The sequence below is a fragment of the Musa acuminata genome, chromosome BXJ3-3 (genome assembly GCF_036884655.1).
Source record: "Musa acuminata AAA Group cultivar baxijiao chromosome BXJ3-3, Cavendish_Baxijiao_AAA, whole genome shotgun sequence".
Classification (NCBI taxonomy): Eukaryota; Viridiplantae; Streptophyta; class Magnoliopsida; order Zingiberales; family Musaceae; genus Musa; species Musa acuminata.
The window spans coordinates 9,034,968-9,052,751 of record NC_088351.1 but is presented as its reverse complement, the minus strand read 5'-3'; the positions used below and the strand labels follow the sequence as shown (position 1 = coordinate 9,052,751).

The following is a 17,784-nucleotide window of genomic DNA, read 5'->3' as shown; positions in this document are numbered from 1 at the left end:
AATCACATCGAAAGTTCTTTCGACATCGATATTCACAACGAGAAAGAAAAAAAAAAAAAATCTCGACTGAAATTTGCCACAGGGATCGGATCGGAACCATCGACGTCGGACTCTATCACTCGCTCTCTTACGTGTTTGGTGGACGGACTTTGAGCTCTGATCTTCGACAAGCCGTCATGGCAAGCACTGCTTGTGTGTTGTCGTAATGGGTTGTCCGAGGTGACGGGTCGTGGGCGTCACCGATGTGGTCGGTTCCACTTTGTCGTCGCAGCAATAGGAATAGCCCGTGGCCTGTCCCCGGTGGGCGACGCAACCTCGCCAACCTTTATCCACCTCTTTGTTCGAGTTCGCATGGCTGCTTCCCGTAACGGGAAGCACCCCGGCCAGCCTCTGCCTGCGCATCCACATCCACTCATCAGTGGGGAGCAGAATCATCATCGCTTCCATTTCATCCTCTCGGTAACTTCGCCAGGAATTCTGCCGACTCCTGTACTGATGATCTCCTCTGGTGTTCAATCCATTTCAATGCAAGTTGGGAGACGAGGAAGGCATTGTTCGAAGAGTGGCTTTGCAGGAAGAGGAAAGTGATTCCGTGGGAAGAAGAGGCCAAATCGAGCTGGTGGCACCATGATCCATCTTGTCACACCACATGCCACCAATCCAAATGCTGTACTCTCACAAGACGACGTGGCTGAGACGAAGAACGACAAGATTCCATGGGGAACTACCGCATATCTATGCCACAAGTTTCCGTATGGTCTCGACAAAGAAATCCTCCATCTCGAATTCTTGATTCGTGGAGGGAAAGGTTGGGTTGATGCTTCTTGGGTAAAGCTTTAAAGGGGCACTATAAGCCACGATTACTGTCTCTCGCACGCGCGCGCGCGCGCTCACGCACACGCACGCAAACAAAAAAGAAGAACATGATAAGGTTGTGTGCTAATCCATAGTTCATTCATTATTTGGAGGAGGCATGATGTATGCTGTCACCACTAGCAAACAAAAGCCAGTTCGGATAAAGCCCGAGTTAATCCTCATCTCTCTACGTTATCCTGCGACCGTGGCTTGCTTCTCTCATATAATTAAGCGAGACGGACAAGGGAAAGAGATGACGCTCCCATCGACTCATACCTAATCAATGAGTTAACTCATGACATGCACCGAGCATTGGGTGTCCCTCCTCATAAACACCAGCACGCAATCATCAATGCAGAGAGAGAGAGAGAGAGTTGAAGGAAGGAAGCTGGTGGTATTGAATGAGTTAGGCTTCCACGGTTTTGAGCATTCACCCGCTTGGGTTCTGCGGTGGTGTGTTGACAGTTGATTCGTCACTTTGCGAAGCTGTCATTTTTTTTACCGATGGAACTGTCAGACTGATTCAAAGATGCGTTCAGTTTTTCAGGTGGCGGGTGTAATTTCTCCCATTAAATGAAGCTGGCTTTGAATGGGTTTCAAATCTTACGGTCTTCTTCTGTCGGGACTCGGAAGGGAAGGATTTAGTCTCATCAGGAAGTGAGAGACTCGAGTGTTATCAGACTTGCTTTTTCGCTGCCTATATAAGAAGCTGCTGAAGTATTTAAGCATGTCTACCATTGCTGTGGACTTCCCTGTGGTGAGTTCTTCTCTCTTCTCCTTCCTTCTCCACAGTTATGAACGCTTCCCAACTCCCTGGGGATGTAGAAGAATGTAGCAGCTGCGAGTCTGGATGGACCAAGTATCTTTCTTCCCCTGCGCATGATGATGACGACAGTGAGGTGGAATCTGTTGTCGGGGATGCTGGTGAAGACACAGGTCACGAGAGCAAGGAGAGTGATGATGACTCCATGGCTTCTGATGCTTCCACTGGTTTGATACAGAGCAAGGATTCAGACGGCATGGTTCACTCCAAGTGTAATGATGCCAATGATGATGATGATGATGATGATGATGATGATGATGATGGATTCAGGAACAAGAAGCAGATTCAGTGTTCTTCCCACTCCAACAAGCAATTCTGTAAGGTGGAGGAAGCCAGAAGTGAAAGAGAAGATTTTGCTGCTCTACATAGCAACTCCAAAGCAAGAAAGAAAAAGTTGAAGTGATTGGTTTGCAGGCAGGCAGGTGAGAGGACTGGTGTTTGATAGTCCATGATGAACAGTTTACCTTGCTGTAGGAATAATTTGATGGAAATGGAGGCCGGAATCTGAAACTCATGTGTTGTTTGTTAAACAGTGTTGGTATCAGCATCAACATGTCTGCATGGCATTTGAACTTGCAATGCTGGTCTATATGTTTAGGCTTCTTCTTCTTCTTCTTCTTCTTTTTTCTTTTCTTCTTCTTTTTCTTCTTTTGAAGGGAATTTATGCTCATCTTCTTCTCCAAGTAGAGTTGAGAGGCTATCATCATGCAGTTGCTGGTAACCCCCCCTTTTCTTTTTCTTCAGTAAAATGAAAATTCACTTAAATTTTCTTTTTTTTCCTTATCATGATTTCTTCCAAGGCAGAAACAAAGCAATTAGCTGGGAAGTAGCATTTAGATGTAACAAACATATAAATTGCACATGGAGTAGTAGCAGGAAGATTAAAAGGGAAAGAAGATCATGAACAAAGTATTAAACAGTTAATTCCAGTGTCATGAGACAAACAGATGTCCGGTGGTTCACCAAGAAAGGGGGGAACACACAGAGAAGTAGAAATGATATGGGGACACGGAATCATGGCTCCGAGTCTTGGGTGTAGATATAATCCGTGTGAGCTTCCATCCCTCGCCCGGCAGTGCATCTCTCCGTGTCCATGCCTTTGCATTCTTCCTTATCCATGCCTTCTCCCTGGGCAGCCAAGCGGTGGAAGATTAAGAGAGAGAAGAATAAACTTGTACTTGTGCAACACATCCTACACTGTGATGTCAACAACATCATGCAGAGTAGCTCCACTCGAATGTGATTCTAGGTCTGAATTTGATCTTTTTGTATAAGAAAATTCCTAAAAAGAAGAGAGAGCCAATCTCTAAAATAGCTGCAGAGGGAAGCAACTTACATGAGTGGCAGTGGCAGAAGCGTTTCCTGGCATGTCAGGCACCCACGATAGCTTCCTTGAATCACTCTCAAACAGCAGCGGAAGAAGTAACCAGATTAGGATCACCATTCTTGCCATCGCTCTCTTCTTTCTCCTTCATAAGATGCGACACCAACCTGAATCAAATAGCAGGATTTGGGAACCCCAGTCCCTGGCAAGCAAGAATATGATAATAAAAAGGGTGAGAGAGTTTTGGATAGAAGAGGAGAAGAGTCTTGAGTGAGTGAGAGAAGTAAATGGCATTGAAGAGAAGCATGCCTTGGGCTGCATAATATCTGTGCAAGGTCGTCAAACAAGGCACAAGCCTCCCTCCCTGCCTTGGGAAATGGCACACAGTAGAGTCCTCCATGATAGGCCAAGTACCGAATCCTGGAGCGGTGTCGTTGCGAGCCCCTTCACAGTGGGAATTAATTGCAATCTACCATGGCGGTGGTGAGGCGACATGAACGAGATGTGTGACCTTCTTCATTTATTCCTGCAGTCTTATCTCTCTCAGCTCCCCCATCTTACCGATGCTTATAAATTGGTGTCATGTGGCTTGATTGCCTTGCTTATGACATTAACAATGGGAAAACTTAGATGTTAGGGCTACAATGTCGTTGGACTTCACGACTTTGAACACCCTTATACATGCAAGTAGGTTTGACTTGCCAGCCTCTCGTTTTTGTTTTATTGCTATGTTGGCGACCGTGGACGCAAGGGAGCATCCCCACGAGACAACGTATGCCACGTGGAATTCCATTTGTCACGGTGCAGGGAACATACGCTGTCTCAGACTTGAAACTCTTCACTTCATTAGGAAGGCCTTTGAATCTGATATATCCTGTGTGGAATATGGACATGAGGGTCAATGAAGAACTACGCTTCATGTGTTTGCTAGAAATTGAAATCATGGAGCACACCTTCGTAAGAATCTGCTGCTAAAGTAGGAGAGGAGTTGCATTATGCTGTATGATCCGTGAAGCAGCAGCAGCAGCAGCAGCCCAGCTTGGAGTCAGTTTGGAGATCTCATGGCTATGGATGCCAAGCACAGAATTGGTGTAGCGCATTATGCAACATATAGCTAATTATTGCCATAAAAGGATTATGTCATTTTCTTTGATTGATCCAAGTAAACTGGAAGAAAATATGAACACATGCAGTGATTATATAAAATTATTCCACACCATCCTTACTTTTTGCTTCTTGGTTTCGGACTTCATTGATATAAAAAAAAAAAACACCTTGGCAATATCATGTTCTATATTTTTACTTCATAAAACTATCAAAATGTTAATGAACAAAGTATACTTAACACCTCGATTGATCTCACAATAAAAATAGGATATGATGGGTATATTCTTATCAACTTTAGTTTAAGTATTTTAGCTAATGATTTAGATTCAACAAAATTGATAGACTAATTAATCCATCATGATCCAGTCATGTGCAAGTTTATGATGACCCTACAACTTTCAGTTTCCTCTTCATTTCTTTCTACGCATGGATTTCTTTTCAATACAAAGGTGATGTGAAAAAATCTTTTCCTATGAACGTTCAGGGAATCCTCCCTCCACAACTCTATTCCAATACTACCACTAACCCTTGGCAACTGTCACTATCTCAAAGAGGCATGTCTCTTCTTTTCTTTTCCACATTCTCCTCTACTTGTCCTAAAACAGTCCTCTCTCTTCTTCCCTTTTGCCTTCTTTTTTTCTGCCTTCTATCAATTCTTTCAGTTACACATTATATTTATCTATGTTTTTTACCCCTACTTTTTGTTTGCCAGTGATCATGTGACAATCTTTGCTGGTAGTGTGAAATGTTTGATGACTTTCGCTTAACATGTTGCCAATGTCAAGTTACTACTTACAATTTAGGGGTTTTTCCATAACCTATTGGCGACTCGTGTGTAGCTAAGAAAATGCTCACAAGTTGTCGATGATCGAGCATCGATCAGACAATTGCAAAACTAAGTAGAAGTCAAGACAAGCAGCTCTCAAAGATTGCATTTTGAAAGTACAGAATGTTGGCTAAAAGGAGATCCAAGAAAGATTACATGTTTTGTCAAATTTGGGTCAAGTGGAAAGCGTATTTGAATGACTTAGACAAAGCAAATGAAGCTAGAAACTTAGAAAGCATGTAGCTACTGCTATTAGTGATTTGCATTCAAGTATCTAAATGAGGATGCTCACATTGTTTTTGGTGGATTAATGATCAATCTAGTTCATCTTTCGTTATGTTTCCCACTGTTTTATCGTATGACTAGAAAGAAAATAGTAACTTATTTTATCACAATTCAGGGATTTATTTCTAGATGGGACAGACGAAGATCACAAATTAACCAGCCCTTGTGTTCATGTGCAATATAGAGCTTCATAACCTTGACAACTATGTTAATGTTGAGCATAATAACTTTCTTACTTTTAAATAAATCAGTGAGACATGGTATCCTACATTTTAAGAGATCAGATCAGAGCGATATATCTCCTACTGACTAGTTTACTCCAAACCAGGATCGATCCAGTCAAAAGGCCACACAATCCATTACATCCTATTTCAGTTAATGCATTATAAAGAATCATACTACAGATCCCCAAAAGTTAAAAGTCTCATTCTGTAATAGATGCTGATATGCTGATGAATTTACAAGACAAGTGATCTGATTCATTTTCAACTAACAATCTTCTTTTGACGAAAATAGTATTTTCAGTTCTGTTTCTGACTATATCTTTTGCAAAATGCAGTCATACAAATTCTTTTGCTCAGAATCATTTCTAGATATTAGGCGAATCAAAACAAACTAAATAATAATCGGAACCCTAAACATCAAATTGACAAAGAACGAATAGCTACGATTAATCATGACATAGTTATTGAAAAAGGAGGTGTCAAAATAAGTTACCTCTCGGTCAGATTGGAGTCTTCAAATGGATTCGAATCATTCGAGTAACCAGAGACTGCATTTGCTTTGAGCTTCTTTGCGACCTTCACAGCCTAAAACGAAGAGTCCTATACAGAATTGAGAAACCTCTGAAACCCTTAACGCGTCCCAGAAAAACAATTAAGATAGGAGAGAGAAAGACGACCTTCTTTTGGGCTTTCTTGGCCATGTACTCGAAGATCTCCTCCTCCGTTCTTTCGCCTACGCCGGTTCTCCGATCCAGAATCCGAATAATCACTGCTATCATCGTGGGAACTCCGGCGGCCACTGCTCCGGCGTGGGCTCAGCCGTCTGGAAGAGCTTTGCCGCCTCCTTCGATAGGAACCCGATGCCGTTTCCGATCAGTCGTCGTCGTCCGATGAGGGCGATCCCCTTCGCCGACTCTCACGCTTCCCCCGCATGCGGAAAATACCTACTTAATATATATAACAGGCCGAATCCGGATCCCGCAATGGTTTCACTTTGAGATCTGTGTATTCACTTGATTGATGCCTTTAAGATCACATCAGGACACAGGGACCGTCTGATTTTTTTCCTTTTGTCCTGTAATGGAGCAACGTGACCAAAAGGTTTTGGCGCCATAAATGGGCGGTCAATATTCGTTAACTTAGATGAATGGACGGTAGATTAATATGTTGCACATAATTATTATGCGAACAACAAAATAGAAACGCCATCGCCTATAAAAGCCCTCGATTTGAAGTCCCCCATTAGAGAACAACCTTCTCCCTTTCCTCGTCTGTCTCGGACCTTCGTGCTCCCGATGAGCGATCCTTGTCGTCGCTGAAGGAGCGGCGTTCGAAGGGGACTAGGATTCCGGTCGTCAAGTCTTAGCTCAAGATCTCGCGATCGGAGTTCATTTCCTTCCGCTTAGGCCCCCATCTACTCTGTCGTACGCATGTTCTTGAGAAGCGAAAGCGTCTTGATTTAGTTCTCTTTGCATTGTTTGTTCTTGAGAAAGTTTTGCTTTGATTTGATGGGTTTGTGGAATGTTGTCTTCTCGGATGTTAGATTAAGGTTTTTCTTTATAGTCGATTATTCAACCTTTTTGTCTTTCTGTTGTTGCTAAGATTCATCAAGTCTTTTCTTTGTCTTGATAATAACAACAGCTGCTGGAGGGGGGATTATTTGATGAGGAGCAGTTTCTTTGGTGGGCAATGGGAAATTAATCCAAGAAACAGAATCGGTTTTGCTGATTCGTATTTATGGTTTACCGAGCAGAAGAGCTGCAGAGGGTGTCTAATGGTACCTTAGTCTTTCTATTTGTTTTAGTTGATGGATCGTGGCACTTGATGAACTTTCAAAGAAGAGGTATACCTTTGTATCGGAAAAGGAGTCTTATTTTTGTCTTTTTGTTTTTTACCAAAGTGTTCTTTTTAGTTACAAGAGGGAGAGGAAAAGGTTTTTATTCGGATTCAGGGCAAATATCAAAGATCACTCAAAAGGGGGCAGTTTTGATAGTTCTTGAAAACTGGGGTTCTTCTTGGTCCTTTCCAAGAACCAGGACTTTTGTTGGAAAATCGTGCTCTAGAAATGGTCACATATGCACAAGTTATTGAGGTACCACATACTAAGTTTGTTGTTACATTAGGCAACAAATATCATTAGTATTTATAAATGAAATTATTTAATTGCAATCAATGTATTTATTATAACGCCACATTCTTTTCTATGATGAACTTGGAGTTTTGCTATCAGAATATGCCATAGCTGGATTAAGGATCTACATAAGAATATTGTTTGGTAATTGGGATGCTTGTGTTTCATGTTTCTTTGGTTATGCTTATGCTTGTCTTACGCCATGGGAAAGTGGAACATACAGTTCCCTTTCTTACTACACATTGATCACTTTTCCTTTTTTGATCTGGTAGTAAACCACCCACTTATGTTAAAAACAATTCTCATGGCATGGAGGTTCTATGGTTCTTAATATGATAAGTTAACTTGATAATATGCTGGTAGAAGCCGATTTCCTAATATATTAAAAGATTTATTTACTATTTTTACATTTATAAGGTATACAAAACAAAACAACCTTTTCTTCCTTTCTTGTGTCTATTTTTTTTTTTTTTTTTTTTTGCAGCCTAAGCTTTGGTTTGCAGGTAATCTATGATCGTTGGCATGCTATAGTAGGCCATGGCCACATTCGAGATGTATCGAAAGTCTTCCATTGGCGCGTGCTTGATAGATGCCTTAGATGAGATGGTTCTTAGTGGAACTTTGAGCCCAGAGGTAGCTTATAAAGTACTAGTGCAATTTGATAAGGTAATTTGATTGTTAGTTATGTACAAAGTTCTTTTGGAAAATTCTCCTGTCATATTTATAGGTGCTCTTCTCATTGATGCTATCTCCTTCCAGTCTATGAAAGATGCCTTGGAGACCCGAGTGAAGAGAATGGTTTCTATGAAGGTAAACATTTGCTGTTTGGCTTGTCCTTTATCATGTGTATCCACTTCATACAGATTCTGTGTCTTATGACACTTGTGAATTTAACCTTTCAATTTAGTAAAAGTAATAATTATGCTTATTAAGATACTTTGTGTGCTTTGACCTCTTAATATCATCTAATCATTCACCAAGGTTCTTTATAATATTGTATCATTTTTTTAATAACCTTTTTTTCACCCTCATGGAGGGTGTTTACATAAAGTTTTTGCTCAGTAATGGCTTCAATAATCAAATAGGAAATTCCCACCTACTCTTGCTTATTTTTAAGTCTACCGGATGGGAGTCTTTTAACAGTTTATATACCTTCTTGAATCATGAGTGTCATCTATGTTCATTATGTCCATGTATTATCCTATGGCGCCCTCTGCACCTGCAGTTATGCAACATAAAATACTTGTATGCTCGACTAAATTATGCTGGATGAGTTGTAGAAGGATTATGTGCCTCCTTTCATGTCTTGCCCTCCTTGCCTTACCAGTACTTCTTGATTGCGTGGTATCATTTTAAATATTTTCTTGTAGTAACAAATTTTAGTTTTAGTCATCTCTGTATGGTTAATGATGACTGATTTGGAAATATCATTTGAATGTAGAACTGCCTACCCCTTAGAATGTAGCTCTAGTACCAATTTTTGGTTTCTTAGAATGTAGAATTGCTTACCTCTCAAACCTGAACCTTTGCTCTTCTCTCGTCTATCATTTATCTTTTTGGGTCCATTATTTTCCTTTTTACTGTTGGATCTAACCTAAGGGAATTATGCAACCTATTATTAAAAACCATTATCATGCCTTCATTCCTCGTCTGGTCTTTCAGATGATTAAAGCTAGTGAAATTAAAAACCTGATCTCTTTTCTTGGATAATACTCTTTGCACAGGGTCATCTGCATACCTACAGGTTTTGTGACCATGTCTGGACGTTCAACTTGCAAGATGCAGTTTTCAAAATTGGCAAAACCGAGGAACAGATCGGAAGGGTGAAGATTGTAGCTTGTGACTCCAAATTGCTACCATAGTGAGAGTTCATCTCCTTCTTTCTCCTGGGCACCATGAATATGGATGTAAAGTTTTCTTGTTTTCGGCCACTCTCCCAAGCTCATTCTATCTGGTACACAGACGCCTATCAGTTGAATTCGGCTCGAATTATTAGTCACCTTCCGTTTGTAGATGATATTCTTTTAATCTTGAAAAAGCTAAAACCTAGACATGTAAAATTCTTGGTTCATGAATTTTGAAGTTCTTTTATGTTGAGTGATCAGAGACTTGGTTCTTTTTTGGAAGCACATACCTTCTTCCTCTAAGCAGGATCCTCCTGACTTTACCAAAGCTAAGAGCATGACTGTGCCTGGGACTTGAGCACAATGGCCTGCCTCCGTCGGCCAAGCACACCGACGGGCCCATTGATGGGCCAGCCACTACAGGTTAGTTGATAAGAAATACCTAAGCTCAAGTTAACAGTAGATATAGATAGATAGACTCATTTGCTTTTAAATGATTCAATTCTTCTTATCCCATATCCTCTGTTTTTCATTTCTTTTCTTATGCAAAGATAAATAGTGAGAGAAGAATTCTTATTTATTGTTAATAATTAAGATATTTATCAACTAAGCTATTTGATATTTACAAAATTTTGTCCTCCACAGAGGCCATCATCTTCTCCGGTCTGAGAATTAAGTCTGAAGCAAGTAAGCCATCTACTACTTTAAAGGACTCGCAGATGGCACATGTCCAGTGTCTGCATACTGCTTGTAGCTGAAAGGCATCCTGAGATCAAAGTGGAACCACAGGTATGCTCTCACGAAAAATGACTTTGAATCCATATCCAATATGTCAATTTCATGCAGTCCAATCTCCGCCAACTCACCAAGTATGGTGGTGGATTGATATGAATCTGGCATCAAGTGACTAAATACTATGTGTGCTCTCAAGAACAACCAAAGCGACCTATCAATCCTTTTTATTTCCTTGCACTGCATACGTAACCTTTTCCTAACCATGAGTTATAAGCATCAGACTCTGACAGCACCTGCATTGGAGCAATCAATTTGGTTGTTCCTTTTGCCTTGTTTGCCGTCTGAACTGAAGCTCTTCAACCAAAGCAACAAATGCTACATGCTTGCAGCAGTCCTTGATGATCACTGTAGTCAATTGAAAGTGCCATTTACCTGCAACAACTTATTTGGTTCTGCTTCTGACTCAAAGAGATGCAACTCCGCGGTATGAATCATAAAGTTGGCATCCAGCTTTCTTGCTTTTTTCTCCACACAGAAATCATTTGTTCCCGGGAGGTACGTGGAGAATCCATGGATGTCCCTGTCACTACCCCAACTGTGTACTGTGGTTGGTCTTTCACGGCTTCCAAGCAGCCAAAGGAGCTTTCAAGCTTCATCCGGTGAAGTAATGGATTTGGACACTGGTGGATGATGGTGTGCTTGATTGATGGGCTCAGTTAACTCCCGTGATAGAGAGGTAAGAAGGTGTGCAAAATGTGCACAAAATCTGAGTGGGGTATTCGGTCAAGTGACAGGTTCCATCTTTGCGAGAGAAAGCTTGATGAGGCTTTCCTTAAGATGGATCTACATGCTTTTCTGCCGTGAAGTTGATGAGGATGCTTTTCTTATCCGCTGAGAACACTCGATGTCCGATCTTCTTCTGTTCCCCACCTTAAGAATCGGAGGAAGTCTTCCTTCTTAAATGGCCCTCATGAAGCTTCAATTTTGAGCCATAGCAAGGTAGGGTGGTGTGGTAGGTTTGCAGCTAACCATCCCAATCATCGTGATGTTTGGAAGCTGCAACTCTTACTACACTTTTAACTATGAAATCAATACCTTTAACTATAATTCATTAGATCAATATTAACAGAAGTGACATATGTATATATATATATATATATCAAAACTTTAAAAGATAGATATAAAAGGTTCTTGAATTTGTTTAATATGCACTGGGCTTTGATTCTGATAGGCCTGATTTGGACCATAATCTAACTGCATTTACATTGGCCCATTTATGTGGTTTAATCAAACCAGTGGACTTGGAGCTTAGGGAATCTGCTCCTGTTCTTGTGATGCACAGAGAAGATTGTTTTAATGACTGCATTGGAATTCTATAACAGAATCTACTGAGTTCCTCATGATGGATCTGCAATAATCTTAGTAAAATCTTAATCTAATATAAAGCTAGCCTTATTAATATGATAAGCTTGTGGGTTATTTCATCCCCTTAAATAGTTAGGTTCAAAGAGAAAATTAATACCCTACTCAAGGAAGAATAAACAACAGAACCATATATATATATATATATATATATATATATATATATATATATATATAATATTTATTTGCTTTCTTATTTGTTAACTTATACGTGACAGAAGCTGGTAGCCACTGCACAAGAGTGAACAATTTATGACACTTGGCCACTTACTTACCTGTGGGGTCCCAAGGATTGCCATGGTTTGGCCATTGCACCAAGGAAGCAGGAGGATAGTCCATTAATTAGGGCCAGGACAAATGGTCCAAATTTCTCTCTCTCTCTCTCTCTCAGTCGGGTGTGGTTGTGACCTCACCTTTCCTTCCGCTTTGGAGTTTGGGCTGTTGTCCGTCCCTTTTTAAGGAATGCGGCCTTTGAGGGTGTGGGTGGGTAGGGATATGATAATTGAATGGTGAAAGTAGAAGAAAGTGGAAGGGGTGAAGAAAAGGTGCATGGTGAGGCCGACCTAACCCAATCAAACATAAATCATCAGCCTCTATGTTATGCATGCGTTAAAACCTTAATTAAAAGCTTCTAAAGAGACCCTCATGTCATTAATTCTTAAATGAAAAACAGTAAAAAATCAATATATATATATATATATATATATATCAATAATTGATAGGGAACAGATAGTAGAAAAAAAAAATTAAATAATGTAAAACTAAAATTTGTTCACTATCCTCCTATTTAATATAAAACTATTAGAACATCCTTATCGTACTCTAAAAGCAGATCAAGTTGTGAGGGTAATTAATCACTCTAAATTAATCTGGATCTAATCCTACTTACCAACACACAAATACATCATCATCATCATCATCATCATCCAATGGAGAGCACGCACATTAAAGCAGAAGTTGCCATGTCCAAATCACGCATCCGGTCGTTAACTATTGCGGTGGCCACCAACTCGGACCGTCCGATCTCCGGCCGAGCCTGTGATGGCAACCATGCACCAACCCGGGGAGGATTATTAACCTTTAACTTTTTAGATCCTATTTCGATCCATCCTCCCTCTAACTTTGGAGCTTATCATCAAATTGATATTAAAAAGAATTATAAAGGATTTCACAAAAATTAGTATATAAAATGATAAGCATTTTCCCCTCCGATATTTAAGTTATTTCGTGATTGCTTTGTGTTCTGCATTGATATTGTGAGACTCAACCTCTGTTTAATTGATGAATACTAGTTTTACTCAATACAAATCGCATGTTTAATATACAAATCGCATATTAGGGTGAGAGCCCAAAGCTGTGATTAGTATCCCACAATGCAACCACAAACCCAAAGTTCAACAGTCCCATAAACAAGTAAAAGTAACTGTTAAAAGGGAACCATCTCGTGGAATAAAGAAACGGTGGATTGGAATGTGCTCTGCTTTCCTTTTGCTTCCTTCTCAGCTCTATATAGTTCTGGGCGGTGGTTAATGACTCGACACGCTTCTTCTCTCTCTCTCTCTCTCTCTCATGTAGCTCTCTTTTCCATCGTCTTTGTGCCTTCATGTCTTCTCTCTCTATCCTCCTCTACCGGCAGGATATAAGCCTGCGAGAGTAACAAGGAGAGGTCACCGAGCAGAACAAGACAGGGAGAAGCGAAATCCAAATTGGAGAAAGCTCACGGTTGCAGCAAAGCTTCCAATGGCAAAAGGTCTGGCTTCGATGGAGGCAGAGTGATTAAAGGTGTAAGGAGTACCTTTCCATTTCCCACTTCGACACCGTGGGATAGGGTTTGTTGGGGTTTTGTGCGCTCTGGTGCTTTGAGCAAGGGAAAGGTGCGATCTTTGATGGGATGGCTTGAGCTCCGCTCTTCTGCCTGCAACTCGTGCTGCTGCTGTCCTTGTTCCTCTCAGGGTCACTGATAGGTGGGGATTCTCTGCTTGCCTTGTCTTTTCACTCCTTGCGACTGCGTTTCTTGTACTCCGAGCTCTGATGTCGTCTCTGTCCATTTCCTGAGCTTTTCTTCTGCGAGTAGGAGATCCTTGGCAGACGATACATGCACTCCCATCCGCATCTTTGATTTAGCATTGTTGGCAACAGGCCTAAAAGGTTCTTTTTCCGTAAGTTTCTGATGTTGCCGACATCTGAATCGATGGCTTCTTAAATGTCATGGGTTTTCGTGCCTCTTGAGGGTTTCCTTCTCCTATCTCCTTATCTCTGGGTTTGCACATGCTTTCTGGCTTCTGATTGTTCATCATAGCATGCAAGGATCACCGATTTGGGTGCTCGTTTTGAAGCTGACAGCCTGAAATCCAATCGTGTCAGATCCGAAGAAGAAGAAGAAGAAGCGCAGGTTTGAATCTTTTTTGCTTCTATATCAGAGAAAGGCTAAGTCTCATTCTCCCAGCTGCCTGAAGACTCACCGTCGAGGTTTGGGAGGCGGAGATGGAGGCGAAAGAGAACAACCAGTTCGGGTTGGAGGAGAGCCATGGAGATCACATCAGCAGCCGTAGTCCTGGCGCGGCCGGCTTCGTGACTCCATTGACTTCATCCCCAATTCTTTCAGCTTCAATGGTGGAGGCCTTCTTCACTCCCGGTCTCTGGAACCACCACACAAGTTCATGTACCATGAGCTTTGGAGAAAGCAATATCCAGACCGCTACAAGTGGCATCAACTGTGTACCGATTGGAAAACCAGTAGCCATGTCCAACAGAGGCATGCTTCCATCGCCTCCTCCCGGAGAATTCCCCCACAGCCTACCTCATTTCCCCGTCGATTCGGGTTTAATCGAGCGGGCGGCAAGGCTTTCATGTTTCGGCGGCGGCGGTAGTTTCCGTGGCATCAGCCTCCTCGGTCCATCTCAGTCAATGACTCCGCCCTCTGGTGCTTCAAAGGATGCCATCGGGGCTCGGGTTCAGAAGGCCGAGCTAAATGTAGTCTCACTGCCTGTCGAACATGGAACCATCAAAGGCATTACGATGAATAACAAAAGAGATCGAAGTATATCTCACGTTGGCACCTCAAACAATAAATCCCGTGAAGGCAATTTCTGTGAAGAAGGCCAAGAAAGGCATACCGGTTCAGCAGACGCAGCTGGGAATTCATCCTCCAGTGATCTTGGCGCAAATAAAAGGAGAAAAGCCACTGAGGTACTCGCATTTCTGTGCTGATCCTTTGCTCTGTCCTCTTCTGCAGCAAGTGATAACTCTAAAAAAGCTTCTGTTTTGCTAGGAGACGGAGAAGGAGAAGGACCAGGTGCTAAGAGGCCTACAATCATCAACAGAAACCACAAAGGATAACACTGAAACCAAATTCAAAAGTTACAAACACAGTGGGAAAAATGCAAAAGATAATTCAGAAGCAGCAAAGGAGGGTTATGTTCATGTCAGAGCACAGCGTGGACAAGCCACCAATAGTCACAGTCTTGCAGAAAGAGTAAGGTTCTAATGATACCAATGATGCAGTGTAGTAGGAAGCTTTGCCATCACGCACCTTTCCTTCACCAGTGAAAAAAAAACACTTAAATAGTTTAGATGGATGGATGGATGCAGGTAAGAAGGGAGAAAATCAGTGAAAGGATGAAGTATCTTCAAGAACTTGTGCCTGGTTGCAGCAAAGTATGCTCTAGTGATACTTTGTGTTGTAAATCATGAAGATTTGACTTCTACAGTTTTGAAGTATGACAAAAAAAAGCTGTAATCTGCAGGTAACAGGAAAAGCAGTTATGCTGGATGAAATCATAAATTATGTTCAATCACTCCAAAGACAAGTTGAGGTAGGCTTCAATGGGAAATGTAATTGCAAGTTATACTAATCAGAGTGAAAAAGCAGTAGAGTCAGAGTGCAGAATGCTCTTCATCCATACTTTCCTATTGTGAGATATACTGAACTATTTTATCTGGTTTTTCTTGTTAAGTTTCTCTCCATGAAGCTTGCAGCTGTCAATCCACAACTTGATTTCAGCATAGAAGGGCTTCTGGCTAAAAATGTGTGACACTTCTCTTCTTCATTATTGAATAGCTTGTTGTCGTCGGTAGAAGGGATTTTATGATAGCATACTCGATGCCTAATGGTACTTGGTTTGCATTTGTTTCTCTGCATCTACAAACAGCTTCTGCATTCCCATGGTGGCTCATCATCTGCAGCTGGATTCTCACAGGAGATGATTTATCCTCAGGTATATTCATCTCAACAGGGCTTGGCGCATGCTGGAATCTCTTCCATGCTTAACCCTTCAGATGCATTTAGAAGAACACTGATTACTGAAATACCGATGGCGAGTGGTTATAAAGAGACTTCTCTGCAGGTAAACCTACCAATCATGCCAATACTTCTAACTAATTGGAGATGATAAATCAAATTATATTGATTCTTAGATAAAAAAAGAATGAGTAGTTTTCGGATCACAATTTAAAAGAGAGAAAAAGGTTCAGAGATCTTAAAGTGAATAAATAATAAAAATGACTAGTGGGGGAAAATTGTTGTACAACACCATTTATCAAGTTCTACAATGAAAAAAATTTATAACGTATGTTGTTTTTCTTGTTTTCTTAGTGTACTATACCAGGAAAGGACCATGTTGAGCTTGGAACTTTATTAGCCTGAACCGCTTAAAAACATGTCAGTTGTCTTCTTCCCTTAACGGAAGATTGTAGATCTCCCTTGAACTAGATCTTCTATTTGGTTGATTCTCTTCACCTAATCTTCCATGTTTAATTAAATTTTCTTGTCAGCCCTCTTCAAGTTCTCAAGCCTAAGTCATTGCAACATTACGTTTAGTAATTGTACTTGTTCTAACACCAAATTTTCAGGATCCTAATGCACTAGATCACCCTTTTCATTTGTTCTACATTTTTCTGTAATCTATAATGTATTCTTGCTAAAGAATTCAAAGATAGTTTCCCCCTTCTCTCAAAGATATGCTTTCTTGATATATAGTTCAAGTTTGATCATGTTCCAGGCTGCATATTCTCCCAACTTAAAGGTTCATTGACCTATTTGATTCCATGTTTAAATCATGCTTCGAAATTTATCCAATCCCTTGTCTTTTGAAATTTTCTTTTCTAAGACCATTGAGAATTCAGTTCTTAAGCTCAATTGTGGGAGCTTATTATTCATAACAATAAGTAGCTTACAGGTAGTAAGCTTTCTCATCATCCAGGAAGAGCACTTGAATATACTAAGTTCCAATAAAATGATGCTTAGCAGTGAGATCAGATCCGTATACTGTAGGAGCCAAGACATAGTGGCATCCGGATACTGCTCTGTCAGCGTAAATTACATGTTTTTAATGGGGAATAACTATATCCACATCTATGAGATCTAACTCTGTCTTCTATTTTCCCTTCTAACAGATGCACAATTCTTGGAACGAACAGCTTGTCATGCAAATGACATATGGTGCTAATCCTCCTCTGAATTCACAAGTGATAAATAGAAAACCTGATGGCTTCACCATATAAAAAGAACGGTCCAACCGAATTTGGATGCTAATAATGTCCAAAGATCTCAATGGCCCTCCTAGGTTCACTGCCATTAGGTTACTCAGAAGTCAAGTTCAAATAATTTCCTTGCATACATTTTGAGGCACACAACTGTGGAGGCTTATCGATTCAGAGATCTGGTGAAGAGGTACAGGAGCTGTACAAGCTCATCTCTCAGATGGTTGTCACAAAAGATTCAGTGTTCCTCTCTATACATCCAAAGAGCATTCTTAGAGGTTTTCTCCCTCTATAGCAAATGGAGGGCAGCTTGCCTCCTGCTTGGTGTATGCTTTTGAAAGTAAATTTAGTAGGGAAAAATCCATTGCCAACATAAAGTTTGGCTACTCATGTATCCCTTAGCACTAGGAGCAGAAGTTTTGCATAGAACAAGAAAAATCTCAGATGTAACCCTTGGCTCTCCTGTAAACTGGGTTAATTTTCTGGTCGAATCAGATCAAGAAGGGAATCATGTGGCACTCTTTGTTCAAGTGGAACCCATGGTTTTATAACAATTCATCAGGTTAGAAAGTTCCTTTTACACTACCCTTTGCAATAGAACAGTGCAACTTTCTGCATGTTTAGATCTGATAACCCAGGCCTTATCATCAATGCTATATGTAAAAGGTGTTTATGTAACATCCATAATGCTCAAGAATTATAATTGGTGTGATATGATAGTGTGCAG

At 40.8% G+C, this 17,784-nt stretch overlaps 2 protein-coding genes and 2 long non-coding RNA genes across 5 annotated transcripts; 2 read left to right on the top strand and 2 right to left on the bottom strand.

Moving 5' to 3' along the window:
* Window positions 1-2,483: 2,483 nt before the first annotated feature.
* On the bottom strand, window positions 2,484-3,886 carry LOC108952281 (uncharacterized). 2 transcript variants are annotated; one of them, XR_010494688.1, is made up of 3 exons: window positions 3,312-3,886; window positions 3,015-3,204; window positions 2,484-2,806 (listed from the first exon to the last, which is right to left on the bottom strand). It is a non-coding gene; the product is annotated as an uncharacterized LOC108952281 (long non-coding RNA). The 2 variants fall into 2 exon arrangements; XR_001977018.2 differs by lacking the exon at window positions 3,312-3,886 and having other exon boundaries at window positions 3,015-3,302.
* A 4,055-nt stretch (window positions 3,887-7,941) lies between these two features.
* Window positions 7,942-9,437, top strand: LOC103978029 (transcription initiation factor IIA subunit 2-like). Its single transcript, XM_009393733.3, has 3 exons — window positions 7,942-8,241; window positions 8,335-8,385; window positions 9,300-9,437. Exons 1-3 carry the CDS (start codon window positions 8,113-8,115, stop codon window positions 9,435-9,437), a joined length of 318 nt encoding a protein of 105 aa, XP_009392008.2. The 5' UTR covers window positions 7,942-8,112.
* A 3,391-nt stretch (window positions 9,438-12,828) lies between these two features.
* Window positions 12,829-14,852, bottom strand: LOC135633965 (uncharacterized). The gene is made up of 3 exons (XR_010495191.1): window positions 14,693-14,852; window positions 13,372-14,562; window positions 12,829-13,221 (listed from the first exon to the last, which is right to left on the bottom strand). It is a non-coding gene; the product is annotated as an uncharacterized LOC135633965 (long non-coding RNA).
* LOC135633964 (transcription factor bHLH76-like) lies at window positions 14,061-17,637 on the top strand. The gene is made up of 7 exons (XM_065144010.1): window positions 14,061-14,765; window positions 14,848-15,056; window positions 15,173-15,233; window positions 15,323-15,391; window positions 15,533-15,604; window positions 15,728-15,922; window positions 16,971-17,637. The coding sequence occupies exons 1-7, from the start codon at window positions 14,061-14,063 to the stop codon at window positions 17,076-17,078; spliced, it is 1,419 nt and encodes a 472-aa protein (XP_065000082.1). The 3' UTR covers window positions 17,079-17,637.
* The last annotated feature ends 147 nt before the right edge of the window (window positions 17,638-17,784 follow it).